This window comes from Eucalyptus grandis, chromosome 1, assembly GCF_016545825.1.
Source record: "Eucalyptus grandis isolate ANBG69807.140 chromosome 1, ASM1654582v1, whole genome shotgun sequence".
NCBI lineage: Eukaryota > Viridiplantae > Streptophyta > Magnoliopsida > Myrtales > Myrtaceae > Eucalyptus > Eucalyptus grandis.
In genome coordinates this window covers 20,936,576-20,952,969 of record NC_052612.1, presented here as the reverse complement: position 1 = coordinate 20,952,969, position 16,394 = coordinate 20,936,576, and the positions used below count along the sequence as shown (strand labels likewise).

General features: G+C 39.3%; 1 protein-coding gene across 1 annotated transcript in view; it reads right to left on the bottom strand.

The window, feature by feature from the left end:
- The window catches only part of LOC104433139 (symplekin), a 31,762-nt gene extending 15,815 nt beyond the window's left edge, over positions 1–15,947 (bottom strand). The window contains exons 1-14 of the mRNA XM_010045795.3: positions 15,490–15,947; positions 15,201–15,360; positions 14,177–14,269; positions 13,988–14,102; positions 13,673–13,841; positions 11,486–11,660; positions 8,444–8,569; positions 7,832–8,305; positions 7,077–7,688; positions 6,750–6,818; positions 1,254–1,370; positions 931–1,176; positions 532–579; positions 326–445 (exon numbers count right to left, since the gene is read on the bottom strand). Coding sequence (XP_010044097.1) covers positions 326–445; positions 532–579; positions 931–1,176; positions 1,254–1,370; positions 6,750–6,818; positions 7,077–7,688; positions 7,832–8,305; positions 8,444–8,569; positions 11,486–11,660; positions 13,673–13,841; positions 13,988–14,102; positions 14,177–14,269; positions 15,201–15,360; positions 15,490–15,707 — 2,742 coding nt within the window. The 5' untranslated portion in view covers positions 15,708–15,947. The remainder of the gene's footprint in view (positions 1–325; positions 446–531; positions 580–930; positions 1,177–1,253; positions 1,371–6,749; positions 6,819–7,076; positions 7,689–7,831; positions 8,306–8,443; positions 8,570–11,485; positions 11,661–13,672; positions 13,842–13,987; positions 14,103–14,176; positions 14,270–15,200; positions 15,361–15,489) is intronic.
- Positions 15,948–16,394: the final 447 nt, after the last annotated feature.

The window sequence follows — 16,394 nt, the reverse complement described above, 5'->3', positions numbered from 1 at the left end:
TAAAGTTCCTTCCATCATACACAGGCATCACAACTTTTCTTGAATGACTAGAATCTCAGTGAAAATGGCTCATTCGAAAGAACAATAGTTGGTAATTTTTTTTTTTTTTTTTAAGATTACAAAGCTTAACTTCTTTGCTATCAATCCTACATCAATTTTTTTGTTTAGAACTGAATAGCATATGAACGCTTTGTTCTTGCCCAGAAAATGACAATATCTGTCAATAAATGTACCTGAAGAATACTCTCGGCAAATCAAACAAAAGCAAGTGAAGAACAGTGGCCTAATGCTAATTTTTTCAGATCACAGCTGAAAATTATGATACCTTCCCTTCAAGTGCCACTTTTTCCAGAGGCCCAGTGCTAATCACTGAAAGCAACATTTCCTTTGCAAAGTCTTCTATTTTTTGAGCAATGGATGATACAGGATACAGTTTGTTTGCTACCTGCCAAAGAAGACAACGTTTGTAAGGATCTATTAATTAATGAAGAAGCAGAACAATTTTGCTACAGCTAGTTGCCCCTATGTTACCAGACGGATTGCCTTCATGCGCACATCCTCCAAATGATGAACTGCACTCTGATAATAAAAAAGAAGGAATAAAGTCAAACAACTAAGAAGAATAAAAGGAAAGTCTATTCTTATTGAGACCAATAATATTCAGCTTTTTCTCATTTGGTGCCCTGCCCCCATATACAAAGAGGACCTTCAATTCAAACAGAAAGGGACAACCGTGCAATCAGAAGATAAAAAGAAATCATACTATATAATAACAGCCAAAAATAGCAATAAAAAACATAATTAGTAAGTTTCAAAAAACGAAGTAAAATTTTTTGAAGAAAGCAGAACGCAGGCGATTTACAGTGAGTCTCATCACAATCTAGCAGAAGCAACAAATAAAAGCACCACATTTCTGTTCATAAATAAAACCTGCAAAGAGATTTTCAAGCAAGAATCTCGAATTGGAGGGCGGAGCAAGATTAGACTCCAAACAGCACTCAGACCCTGAGTGACCCGATCTCCAGCTTGTAGCTCCTTCTCGGACTTTTCCAGATTACCAGGAGAACACAAGCTACCTAATAATTTCAAAACTGACTGCGGAAGATAAGGAACTTCACCAAGCAATCTGCTTAGAGATTTGTCAGAAGGTGGAAAAGCATCTTTCAGTGTTTCTGCCTGCATAAGAGACAAATAAATTCATAAAGATTGCCTTGGAGGAGGCAGGAGTTCAATATAGTTGAATGAACACCCACCACATTTAAAAGCAGTGATTCATATGAAGAGGAAGCAGTTGTGGAAGAGAAAAAGTCACGTTCCACTTCTGCCTCTCCAAATAATCTGTAGAGGAGACGCAATGTCAACTCATGTCCCTGAACAAATTGAAAATCAGAATCAGCATCAGCATCACGAAACTAAAACTTTCAGAAGAAGCACATCTAGTTATATACGAGAAAGGCAAGCATATGCAATAATCCTCTTAGTACCATAGGGGAAACCAACAATCCCTTTTTATACTACAAACACTGGTCCCAAAGTTGATGAGAATGAAGAAGCTGAGGGAAAGAGAAGGGGTCAACAAGGGGATATCCTCACAACCAACATCTGCCAGACAGTTCTTTTACACAAAATAAGAAAAGGGAAGAGATAGATATGGTAATGAGATTAGAAGGATGAGGCCAATGTAACTCTTAAACAAAGACCTTCCAAGCCAAACAGAATTAAATATAGAAGATGTGCTTAAAAAGAGATGTCAGTTTAGACAACCTTCAATAACAAAATAAAGTGCTAACTAACTAATGCCTTCTTTCTTCAAAGAAAACCTAGCTCATTTTCTGCAACATCTATATGGTGACATAATCAATACTTAACTTCTATCTCTATTTTGAGGATCAATGGGGTGTCGGCAAAGAAGGTTGAGGAGGTATTTAAGTCCAGAGATAAAATTAGGGCTAAACAGTAGTAGATAAAATCCACTCCCAAACACATGCCAAGTGACAGGGGAGAGCATAAATCGCTACATCAGAGGCTTCGCAGCCCACTATCCCCACCAAGACCTTATACATTGACCCCATGGTCAATCAGCCCAGGCAATTTGCCTGTCTAATTCAAAATTCCATGACTGAATAAAGCCCTGCAGAGCCTGAGTCCTGAAACTCTCTCAAGTTGCCCCCAAATTCTCATCTTTCCTTTCTCTGCACATTGACAAAGGGGCAGCAGCAGCCAAGAACCAACCCCCCTGCTGCATAGATGGGTAGATACCCAGATGATATAGTAAGATGTTTCCTCTTCAGATAAGATGAGAATTCACTAACAGTGCACAAGGATGTTTTGCAAAGTTTGGAGAACTTTGATCTCAATTAGAGTCTATTCTTAGGAAAGAAGACCTTAATAGCTTTTAGAGACAGATTCAGCGGCTACCAACAAGCAACTGTTAAAGGTTCAATATGTGCAGGCTGTGTCTACAACCAGCTTAATTATCACTCTTGCCAATACAGTAATACAACAATAATTTCCATTTCATTAAATTCTGTTATAATTAGTACTCAACCACTCTAATATTTCAAAGTGTATTCAAGTGGTATAGAAGTTCAAGAACTCATATGGGTATCATTAACATCCTCAGTTGACCCCACTCTGCATCTCTTCAAGGGCCCACTTGTTTCACTGATGTCGTTTGCCACTACCGATTAGTTTTCAATTTAAATGGACAGACCCCTAGTGATTGCAGTGGCAAAAATAACTCTCAAGGATAGTGAGGTGATTATGATGTGGAGGTTAAGGTGATGGTTAGCTAATGGTTGTTATAGTGGTGGCAAAAGCAGATGGGGCCAATCATTTGGAGATGATAGCATGTACTGGCGGATCAATAATGATTAGTGTTGAATTATCCTGATTTTTAGGATCTGATTATTAGGAATATTCAATCCTGATTTTTTGGGTCCTAATTATTAGGAAATAGCTGTAAATAATTAGTTAGGAAATGATTTATTAGTATCCCTTGATTTGTGGGATTATAGCTGTATTTTACAGATCTGTTTTTTCCTAGTACTTGTATAAGTCCTATAAATAGTTTTGTAATCCTGGTACAAAAATATTGAGAATTATCACAATTCTTTTCTCTAAATTCTTCAATTAGCAGTTGGCACCAATGATGAAACATGTTCATATTGGAGATTCTCCATTACATTAACAAGAGGAAGAAAATGCAATTTTCCCATGGCTATTATTGCGCGATGAATACAAGCAAGCAAAACAGATACCAAATAGTTAGGTCACTGTATGGTGAGGGATGCAACTCCCTTAAGTCCAATCTCGAGAAAAACCTCTTGGTGACTGGATGCTTTTCATGAGAAGATGCAACTCCCTTAACCACCTTCCTAGTCATCATTTTCAGGCCTCGGGATGATTATGCCTCTCCGAAAAGAAAGAAATAGGCAGGCTGTAAAAATGAGGAAACTTCTATAGGTGCTATGAAGGAATTATTTTATAGGTAAATGAAAATTAAGGGCACAAAGGGGGTGCAATCCCTTAGACAAAAAGAGCCCAGAACCTAAAGAGCTAAGCTGAAAGACAAATTATCAACAATGTCAATTAAAGCATTTACATCCACACATAACTTTCCACTATACCAAAAGAGTGGAATTTTCAACCGACTTTTAGTAATTACAAAAAAGGGTGTTTGCTCTCCAATGAAAGCTCTCTTATTCCGCTCTTCCAAATTGATTAAAACACATCAAGAGGGTTGATGAAATTCTTCTATTTTTAAGAACAAGGCAAAAGACGACCTTGCAATGCCCACAATTCTTGTTCAATAGATCCTCCTATAACCCATGATAGACCAATGCACACATTAAGAGACCGCCCAGACCATTTTCATCCACGGACATTGAATGAGGAGATGTCTCCCCATCTCTGCCTCTCTCTTGCAAAAAAGAAGCACCTATTGACCAGCACAATCCCTCTTTTCTGCAAATAGTTGAATGTAAAATGCTTCCAAAAATCTCACTTTCCAAATAGAATTCCAAGGAAAAGTAACACCAACACCCCCCAGCACAGGAAACGATCCATCTCTACCACTACTTCAAGACAAAGGACAAAGTATCCACACCAGTAAGGGAAATCTTAGAGAAATAGCAAATCAAAATAGCTGACAAAAGATTCAAGTTCCCAATCTTGGCCTTGTTTCGTAAGGTCGATAACAATCCGAAACAAGAGCCTTTTTGGTCCTAGCAATGTGAAAGAAGTCAGGGAAACAATAATTGAAAGAGATTCCCACACCAGGTGTCAAGCCAAAAGCGTACCCTCTTACCATTTCCAAGAATAGGATCCATATGAGCAACAAACTCACTCCACTCAGCTCCAATCCACCTCTAAACACATCACCGATGAGATATTCTTCTACTTTTAGAAATCCAACCAGTTCTTTTAAGGCCAAATTTAGCAACCACTTTTCTCCAAAAATGGATATATTCAGCATTGAACTCCCAGAACCATTTTCCTAGAAGAGCCTTGTTGAGCAATAAAAGAGACACGATGCCAAGACCGCAGTTACAAAAGGTTGCTTAACTGTTTTCTATTAACCGGATGAAATTTATGAGACTCATTGTAAACCCCACCGCCCCATCCCCCCAACCAAAATATATATATATATTCTGAGTGGCCTCCAGCCTTTTGGCAACCAAAGATTGAAGAGAGTTTTTAAGATGAGGGTCAATCTTTCCCCTTTCAAAAAGATCTTTTCCAACCAGTGCACCACTTCTCCAATATTTCAAATAATGGTCTCCCAAATTTGCTTATCCTTGAAATTATCACCGAAAGCAAAGCCTAGATAGGTTAAGGGAAAAGAGCCTATCTGACATCCCAAAACAGAAGAAAGCAAACATCATCTCTGCAGAAAATGATAGTATCATCAGCACAGAGAAGATACATAGTCGACCCCTCACCAACGCTAGCCCCAATGAAGCCAGAAAGCCAACTGAACTCGGATGCCTTGCTTAACAACTCACAAAAGACCTAATTACTAGGGTAAACGAAAGATGATAGAGTGGATCACCCTGCCTAAGTGCCAATGACAATTGGAAAGTACCCCGTGGAGCCATTAACCAAAAAAGAAAAACTCAAAGGGGTGCTATGTCTCTTTATCCAATTACACCATTGTATGCCATAACCTTTGCATCACAAATAAAAGATAGTCCCAAAGCACATGATCGTAAGCCTTCTCCATATCGAGCTTCCAACACCTTTCTATTTTACTTTTAAATGGGAGTCCACCATCTCATTTGCGATCAGAGCTGCATCCAAAATCTGCCTTGCTCCAGCAAAACAATTTTAATGAGGTCCCACCACAATGCCAATAGCCTGTTTTAATCTAGCTGCAAGAAACTTAGCCAAAATTTGTATACACTACTCACTAAACTGACCAGGAGGAAGTCTTTGAGGTTCTTAGCATCACCTTTCTTAAGGATTAAGGAGAAAAGGTAGCATTAATATTTCATACAAATCAGCATCCAAGTGAAAATCGCAGAAAACCTTCAACAATTCATCTTTTGCTTCTTCTTCCTTACAGCCTTTTTATTTTGGCATAGCGGCAGCAGCTCTTCAGATACAAATCTCTTTTCGATTTCTTAGATATTTCCCAACACCTAGGTTGTAAATGGGAGGCACCCCATTGGTGCACTTTAAGATAATATACTTGCCGATAGACAAATGTTATGTCCTGTCTGCAGTAGACCCCCATTCCAAATGAGTCCTCTTAGGAAATTAGTCCTCACTCGTGCCTCCTGTCTTTCTATTTCCTCCCCAGCTCCCACAAATTAAAAAGAACGTGGAAAGAAAGGGAAAAAAAAAACACACACACACACACACTCAGAAGAAAGTGATGAAAGAAAAGAGAGCAGGTCATATGAATTGAAGCATAATATTAAAACTGACTAAAAGAAGTATAAACGGAGCAAGAAAGGATAGGCAAGTATATGTTGAAATACTCTACCCAAAAGCTTTAGTTATAAGTTGGAGGGAAACTACATACATATGCCTATTAAAGCCACATATTCAAGTAATGTGGGTTTCTCTATCGGTGTCTCTCACTTGCAAATAGGACTGGGAACGGCACATGGAATTGATGAACAGAAAGCCACACGTGAGAAATAAACCTAGGGTGAAACTTGGTTCTAATACTATGTTAGAATGCCCATCCAAAAGCTTAAATCAAAGACCCGCATATATAAGGCCTATCGAAAACCCGCGACATGGGATATCTTAACAATTTCAAACTTACACCAGAAGGGATAGCTGTAAGTCGATTCTATGAACGAGAACAGGCCCAACAGGTGTGAGAATTCAACTAGATACAAGCAAATAATGGCTGTAAACATACAATATTACAAGAGACAGACCAGAAATATAACTTCTGCTACAAATTCCTGTAAACTCAGGGCTGACCGGAGCGCATGTTTTACCCAAAATTCAAGTTCTTTCGTGTTAGAATTGATCAAATCCTTCAAAATTGGAGTACATGGTTGGTACTTTCCCAGTCGCACCAACAAAATAATTACTTAAGTAGATGTTTATATTATAACATAAGCATGAAATTTTCCAACTCTAAAGGACAACGATAACATGGATTACACAGGACCAGACCAGGGAATACAGAAAGAAGATTCAATGTGGAGATACAAGAACACAGGGATCTTACCCAACAAAGTTATATGTTGCCTATGCAACAAGTAAACGAGGGAACAATCACTTACCTCGTGATTCACATAATCTGATGAAATATGCTGATGTAGCAGTAGCCATGGGTCTAATTCCAAGGGAAACTGTGATTTAAAAGAGAATTAAACCTATTCAGTACTTAAGAAGTTTAGTGGAGCATTTCAAAATGTCATATAAAACTCAGTAGCACGCAAATAGTAACTGTATCTTCGCTATCACTATAAGGTATTTCTCAGAGTTTTCATCTCATTCCCAGTAATAAGAGAATCATTTTTCAAGTGATGTTTGTGCAGGGGATTCACTCCAATGGACTAATCAAAAAGACCATATCTTCTGGTAGATAAGGGAAGAAGAATTTTTACCTCAACTCCAAGATAAGAAAGCAAAGAAGAGCGAACTTCTGAACCTCCAGCCAATGCAACTTCCTTATACGCGTCAATAATGCGGGTGAATGCCGATTTCTGCAACTGATCTTTCTGTTCATCAGTCAAATCAACAACAGGGGCCGTCATCTTGGGTAACATAACATGAGAAGATAATCCCACAGAAGTTACAGATGAGGAGACTGGAATGTTGTCATCGACAGCCGGTGGTCTGGGGCTAAGCTCCTCACATCTATCATTTGAAATTGATGGAATCGACTCTCCTAATGATTTCCCCGACTGACTTGTATCTTGCTCTTGACCATTATCTTCAATACCCATGGATGCTAATGAGGAATCAGGCCGGTTTTCTGAGTGCCCAGCACTATGGCTGGATGAAGCAAGACCAGGTATTTCACTCTCTAAGTTTCGATCTTCATGGATATCAATCGACATCATTACGGAGCCCATTTCTGCTCCAGCTGAAGCATCAGCAGAAGTTGGTAAAGCAGTTGGCAAAATAGAACTCTCAACCTCATTAGTTTTATCCGTTTGAAGAACAACATCATTTGTTGCTGCCACCGCAGGAAGATCATCTGGCTTCTCAGGCTTCTGCAGCCAAAGTAAATACAAACTCCTTACAGAAACTATAAACAAAAGAAAAGTTTTAAAAGTTCACTCTGAATGAAAAGAGGAAATGTCATCAAGATCAGGAAACTATGTAGAAAAAATGGGATGAGAAGTTACCGCAATACCTGTTCAGCATTCAGTAAAGAAGATATCTGTGGAAAAGCACTGGAAAGTGAAAAAACATCTTGCATCCCCTCTTCATCTTCATCAGCTTTAGGACGTTCAGGCGGGAGATGACACATATTTGCCATGACCACCTCAGCCAGCAAGTCCGCAGATATAGTGGAAATAATGATCTCCAGAGACTGAACAGCTTTTTCACCCTGAGCAACCAAGGCACCAAACATGGCAACCAGTTGATGCACAGCTCCAGAATCACTCTCTGCTTTGGAAGAGAGTGCTCCACTTGAAGCATTTTCTTCCTGATTAACTGTGCCTTTTCTGTTCAATTCATTACTGGATTCCTCAGACATGCTAGGACTTGGTTTGATTCGTTTTCCAGAGACATCCACCTCAATAGTGTGATCCTCTGTTTCCCCTCTTTTCCGCCCTCTATTACTTTGGGTAGATTCATGGGGTGATATTGATGGTTTCTCTTCCTGCCAAAATTCTTTTCATCAATATCCAGAAGTTTCAAACCAATTAAATGTTTTCTATTTTCTCAGCCCATTTAGATCTAGCATCCAAGCATAACTAAACACCATTAAGTATAAACAATCCACACAACAAACCAGTACATTAGAAACTGAAGGCTCCTCTTTTACTTCTAAACTTCCGTTTATCTTGTAGTCTTGGTCAAGGGCTTGCTCAACTACTGGTCCATCGTTCATCTCCCTCACGGCATCAAGTAACTGATCATGCCACTGCAGAGACCAGAAACTCAATTATCTGGACTAACACCAGTGCATAGAACGGTACTGACAACCAAAATTACAAATAAATAATAAGTTCAGCAGCAACAAACTAGGGATATCCATTGAGTAAAGTGCTTTCACAATTGGCTCAAGTAGCTGTGTCAAATGATAGATCCAAAGTTTGAGCTCTGTAGACTCCAACATCAAGCACTGAGTTTCAAGTTGATACTAGAACGATGGCCATGATATGCCCAGGGGTCAACTGGATAAAATGTCCATTTTAATCGTATTACACTAATTAAATTTCTTCCCAGTGTACGATCAACATTGCCCAATTGTAGTAGAAAAAAATACATTAGAACCATTTTAATGCATTCAACCTCAAGTAAAATAGTACAAAAAAGTTTTGTTCTAAGAATTCATTCACCCAATAGATTAAACAACTGAACAATAAAATCAACTTAAGTTGCAGGAAAGGATCTAGTTATAAATGCCTTCAATTCATCATCCCTGATACCGAACCTCCTAGAGAGAACCAAAATATAAAAGGAAAGGAAAAACTCATATAACTTCAATTAAACTGTATTGTATCTGGAAATTCTTGCTCCCATTGGACCATTTGTATCTATATGCATTAGGATCATGTCAATGCTTGATCTTGCTCTGCTATGAGAGTAAAAATGCCACTACACTTTCCTGTAGTCTTAGAGTCTTCCATAAGCATTTGTCTCAGGCGAATCTTACTTAACAATTGAAAATCTAGGAATCTTCATGAAAAGAGTAAATCAGCAAAGCAATGAGTAATATATTTTTTATTCCATTTAGCATTAAGTTTGTTCTTAAAGCTTTTGAAAACTGGAATAATATGAGTCTTAGACACTCAACAACACATTCTTTGGCCATGTGTAACATGTAGAAAGGTTGATGTCTACACTCCTCATTAAAGTGTAAAAAATAGCAGTCTTGCATTTTCCTTGATAGCTTCCTTTTTGTTAAATCATTGTTATCTAGTTTGAATCAACTTTTTACTGATTTTTGCTCGTTAGGTTTCTCTTGTAAATTTTATGACAAAAGAAACTATGACATTTCATCATTCGCTAAATTATAACATTTGAAAGTTCACTTTAAGAAAAATTAAAAATATAAATCTGCAAATCTTAAGGTAGAAATGTTTTGATTTCGGGAAATAGGACAGAGTACTAAAAATGAAGAATAAAAATAATAGAAGAAAAGTTGAAAGTTGGATAAAGAGGGAAAAAATCTGAGGTGTATGCATCACCCAATGTAGTGAGCCATATGTTGCTATTTTATAAGCCCTTTGTGTGCTCTACAATACTCAAGATTTTCATGATTTCTCATGTAAAATTACGTATTTTTGTGTGTGTAAGTTTTTGGTCTTGGGTGGACTTAAGGAATCTACTTAGATTCTCTGTACATCTGGACCATGCGTAATGCAGGTTTTCATGGGATATTCATTCCCCTTATACGAAGGACAAGTGTGTTCTAGAGCTACCTGTGAGAGCTGATTAGGGAGTGGGACATTTAAGAATGTTGTTGTGTTTGTACTTCTTTTATGATAGAGGTTAAGCAACACGGTGGTTGATATGTGCCACAGTAAGAACAAGGCCAACAACATAGGAAAATGATCTCTTAAAATTGTGGTGATTCTTTTGGGACTAGTGGAACTTGATGAATGGGGGACAAAGGAAAATCTAGACTGTGTTATGGGTTGACACTAGAAAAGTGGGGTTTGCTTGTGATTTGCTTGAATCTTGGACAAGGAAAAAATGTAGGAAACTGCAGAGGACAGTGCAAAACAGAATTTCTGATGTGGATTTGGAGGTGATTATGCCGGGTCTAGGGGGAACATGAATGACTGGTGACCACAGACCACCTTTTGCACTGATAAAAGGATGAGAACAAAAACAGGTGCAAAGGAATGCGGCCTCCAAAATGAGCATGTCCTGGACTATTAGATTGTCTCTGCCTTCCCTTGAAACTTTGCTATCTGTCTCTTCCATGAGTAAAAAAATAAAATAAAAAAATGGTGAGAGGGACCAAAGGAATTTATTTTCTCCTTCCATTGTAGATTGTTCTAACTAAAAGTGTCATATGTACTTAATTAGGCATAACCTAACCCTACCAGTCTTGATGAGAAAGTTCTCTAAATCTGATATTTGCATTTTCTATGAGCATAAAAATGGTAAATAGTGCAGAGATTTAGCATCCTTTGTGCATAGGGAATGATTATTAGGGTTAAATAGCTTAACTTTCATGAGACATTGCACTAATTTCACAGCATTGCACTTTGGCATATCCATGCTTTAATGGGTTAGTGATAGGTAGTTTTTCAGTTCTATGACGATAACTAGATCTTTATGAGGGGTTTAATTAAGCTGAGTCGAGCTGCTTGAACAAGTTATGTGATAGAAAACTACATTAATTACAGCTTCAACATCTTCTGAATTGCAGTGCCAAAAAATTATCTAACAATCAAGATTTTTTCACACTACAGTGTTTTCATTGCCTCCACTTTCTATACTCCCAAAGAGCAAAGTATTATTATAACCTGCCTCCTCCATACCCCCTCCTTCCCTCTTTCTTTTCCTTTGATTCCATCCTATTTTTTACTCCGAAACAGACCCTCATGTTAAGCTTTTTGACATTCTCAGATGTGTAGTAAAATTCAAAGTGATGCATACAATTCTTACAAGTAATTATCCAGCAAATAATTTGAGAAACTACGTTTTGAGATGATGAGAAGTTGAGAGAAGTAGAAAATGAGGAAATAAACAATGGCGATCAAATATTAAGAAAGTCATGAGCAGTTATATATATGCATGGGAAATTTAAAATTAAACAATCAGAAAAGTATGACTTCACAAACTTGAGGACACAAAGAAATGCACTGTAGCAAAGATATACCACTGCAACCCCCGGATAGGTGCTCCCTAAGCAGGAATGAAAAGCATTTTTAAGTGCAAGGCGTACTCCAGATACATGTGCACCCTTTGTAACAGAACTTGTTGGATCCAAACCAAGAAGAACCGGCAAAATGCGTCCATAGTATGAAGGCCTTTCCTTGGCTATTGCAGAAACACTGATAAATAGATCAAAAGCATGGACAAAATGGTCGACAGAACATTAGAAAACTGAATGCAAATTCAGAAAATAACAGAGATCATCAGTCATAAAGTAATATAGATTAACCACGCAGCACTGCCAATGGACACTATTACATACAGTTAAGCTGCATATTGTTGGTGAGATACAATGCATGGATATGATATAATTAATCCTTATCAGGAATTTGGAGCAATCCCCAGATGAGACTAAGTCCAGATAAACCTGGCTATGAACTAGATAAAATTACCCCCCAAAAAAAAATCCTAAAATAATTGTAATTAAAAAAGATAAGAGGGTGGACTGTGAAGGGGAGCTCAATGGGCCACAAAGCATGGAAGAGAGAGTCGACCATTGATAGGCAAAATATGAGCAGTGACAACCACATGGTGGTCCCACTCCTAAGGAAGCGACCACCATGACTGACTTGTCTCCTTTCTCTTTCTCGCTCGCTCTCTCTCTTAAAGGTTCAGTCTTTTGTCACATTAGTCTTGAAACCACCACACTGGCGGTTGATATCAGTAAAGACAACCACCATCAGCCAGGTGATTGCACACCTATTCAAAATATGCCCATTGGCCCTAAAGCCCAAAGCAGCCCAACTTTTGGGTTAGGTCTCAGTCAGTTTGGGCTTATGAGCCTGCCCCTGAAATTTTTCCAGATCATTTCGTTTTTCGAGCATCTAGCTACAAAGCCCCACAAAACAAATCCACCCGATACAGTATATATATGTGACTTAGGTCTAAAAACTCCAATTTTGTTGTCCACTCTCATTCTCCGCCCTTCTCATCTTTAATCTCAACTATTTTTCATAAAACGCCATCAACAATTCAATGCCAAACAACACTAACCACTGATGAAAACAGTTCAACCAACAAAGACCATCTATCACTTTCAACCAAAGACAACCAGCAGGCGACAACAATAATTACCCGCATCACCCCAGAAAACCAGTTAGCTAAAGAGAAACCACCCCAAAATCCAGTGACAACAGCGTTCATCACGACCACTTCTCAACTACCACCAATTTCTTCATCAACATAAGGCCGCTAGAGATCAAACAGCCAAACCACCAAGAAATAGAGTTTTCACGTTTTACTGTGCAACTCTGCACAAAAATTTCGGAAGATTTCGCCATTGCTTTATGGCGTATGTTGTACATCTACTCGGGAGCTCTCATTTTTTATCTTTTAGACATGTTGCATTCCAAGGTCAATACCATTTTCCTCAGATTAAAAAAACAGGCATTTCAAGAGATATATCATGTAAATAGACCTGGCTAAGACTGAACCAAACTGGGATTGATGCGGTTCGGGCCAGGCACCCTTCAATCAGATCAGACTAGTCTTTTGGGCATAGAACACCCTGACCTGATAAGTTCGGTCCAAGCCTTTTTATTCATGTACGCCTGGCCCTCCTGACTTGAATCTAGTGTTAATCATTTTATTTAATGATTAGATTTATTCCCGAGTCCAATCATAGGTTCAACAAACACTTTTAAGACCAGGATACATCCAGTATTTCCCAAACAAAAGATGGGATATAAGAAATGCAAGAGAGACTTTTTCCAATACTACACTATGAAACAAAATTATCCTATCGACTAAAGGAAGCCTTAAAGAAGCAGATTTTCGTAGCATTCTTCACCTGTCTAAAATTCTCAACTTGCCTCATCCCAAAATCTTTTCAACAGTATCTGCAGTCACTTTAGTGGGGACTCTAAAGTTATGCTAACATTAAGAAAATAGCGCAAGTTAAACTTCTGAACGAACCATAACTTCCTCCAGAACAGGGAAAAACAAATGACAGCAGGTCAGTCAAACAAGAGGATTTGCTTGAGTCCCCCTTGTTTCAGTCTGTGAGATTTATCCAATCACTACCATATTAGATTTTGATGTCTTTTGAAAAGATCTTTCTAAGTTATAGCACATTTGCACACAAAAGTCTCTGAATAGATTGCATATGCAATAAACATAAATAATATGTTACCTATTAATAAGCACAACGATTGTTAGATTGCAGAGAGATTTCACTGTTGGAGACCTCAGCTGATCAAGCAATAAAACAAGACTTTTACTAGCTTCTGTAGCCAAATCCCCTACATTTAATATAGGATGACCACCACGAAGCCATGATGCATTGAAGCCCAACAAATTTCCTGAAAAAAAGGTCAAGTGAAGTAAGATAGAAACAAGCAGAATCTGCACTTGGTAAAAATCACAAGTTGCTGCAATTACAGTGAACCTGACATGGTAAAAATCACACAAGTTGCTGCAATTACAGTGAACCTGACATTCATCTTACCTTCTAAGCGCTGATCCGAAGGGGGCTCCAAAGATCCATTAGGATCAGGCGTGTAGAGTAGAATGATTGCTTGAACAAATTTCAGTGCCGATAACTTTATCCCGTCACTTCCCGACTTGCAAACAGGTTGTCATCGTGAGTCACACATTGCAAAGAGTTTAATTTCAGCTTTTACAAGTTGTTGCTTACCTGGAAAGCTATTGAGTATACTTTATCCTTGAATTTCAACATCCATTCCCAAGCTGACTCCAGTGAATCATCTAGATCACTTGTATATAGTCCCTGAAACATCTCGGAAACAACAAAGCCATTTAGGAACGAAAGTCTCCTAACTATCCATATGAGGTGTTTGCATGAGGTATTAGGAAGCCAAGGCAGAGCAGCGAGCAAGAAGAGACACCATCATAACGCAGCAAAAGGATATTAAAAAAAAAAATCAGGAAAAAAAAAAGTATTAACTCCAGCAAATTCATGAGGGAAATAGATAGAAACAACCCATTAAGCTAACAACAAATTAGAGAAAATTACTTTAGATGTTTGACTTGAATCACCTGAGTTAAAAAGAGAAGAAAGGTTGAGGTGGCCATGGGTATCATCTAGTGCCCTCTACATCCATGAGGATGCCACCTCATGTTAATGAGCACGATTTGCACTTACAGATGTAGCAAAGATCTACATCCATATCATGTCTATGGTTCTATAATCAAGACCGAGGATTGACTGACAAAATCACTCTTCATGTGCATAAATAAATTTTAAATATCAGACCACAAACATAGAAGATTGAAGGAAATTAATCTTCATTCCACTGTCTAAACTAAAATGATTATTACCCCATCTCTTGGGGTCATTACACCATCACACATATTTGACTTGCTTCTCACAAGAAAAGAAACATCAAGGATGTTAAAACAACCATGTAAGCTGACCTGAGAGGTTCTCTAGGAGGTCCTCTGGTAATATTGATTGCAATTTACGACAATTACCCAATGGAAACTGACAGCACATAGCATGAAAAAGTAATCACCAACAACTAGGCCAAGACAATATCTGCAGTGTCAATGCAACCGATTCCCAGTGACCTCTTTCAGAAAAGCATAGCTTTCGACCACATAATAAAATCACGGAATTAGCTTCCATTCACTACACAAGTCACAAGTCGCAATCGCAACATCCACCGCACAACTATTCAGGAAAAAAAAATAAACAGTACCTGGATCGCAATTGTCTCAAAGGTGTGACGAAATAAGTCAATGCCGCAGCTTATAGCTTGGCGAGCAACCGGCGGCGACTCATCAGTCAAGAGCGAAATCAAAACAGGCACCATTTCAGGCAGAAATTCCAGCTGCTTAATCCCAATTTCGCCAATTATCCTACGCGCAGCACCAAAAGCGCACAGTCAAGAGGAGGACACTTCAACTTCAGAAGAGCCATTACAACACAGAGAGCGAGAGGGAGAGAGAGAGAGAAAGAGAGAGATAGGGTTTTGGAACGAAGCTTACTGAGCGATGAACTTGCGGACGGGGCTGAAGCGGTCGGAGAGGAGGTCGAGGAGCTGGGGGAGGAACTCGGCGAGCAGGACGGGGTCGTCCTGGAGGAGGTCCTCCTTCAGGTCGCGGAGGCGGCCGAGCTTCGAGGGGATGTCGGGGGACGCCTTGGCGGAGCCGACGAGGCCCGCCAGCCGCTCCCGGGGAGTCGCGGAGGCCACGATCGCCACCATCGGCGCAGCAGCAGCGTGGGCCCGTTACCGGAACGGGGGATCCGCCGAGTCCCGGCCGGAGCTCCGATTCCGGCGAGGTTTTCGCCCGCCCGAGTCGGAGAGGGGACTGTGAGCCGGCGAGGGTTGCGCGGGATCCTCGAACGGAGGAAGAAGGCGGAGGAAGACAGTGAAGGAGCGACGAGCGTTAGGACTCCGCTCTCGCTGGGCTCTGTTTCTTTCTTCTCAATCGCGCGCTCTCAATTGGGTTCGCAGGCCCTTGATAATTTTATTTTTCGTGGGGTTTTAAATTTATTGTACAATTATAAATTCAGTACTTCAACTTTTCGATTTTGTTGATGTAATCCTTATCCTTTTAATTGAATGTCACAAATTTGAAAAGTCGATTACTTTGAATTCCACTTTCAATTTGTCCTGCTAGAAAAATAAATGTGATTGCTACAAATTATTTTAATTTTTTATTACTATATATACTTTTTACTTTTTTTTTTAGCTTTTTTTCTTCTTCTTTTAGGGTCGGTGAGGGTTACCGATGACCGTTACAGGCTGCGGCCACCTCCTTGGCCACGAAGACCTTGGGTGATGCCCTTGGGGGCTCGTCAACTCTTGGCGAGGCTACGATGACCCTCACTTGCTCTAGGTGGTGTTGCTCGCGGTTGCCTAACGGCTAGCGAGAGCCCTTGTGGCCTC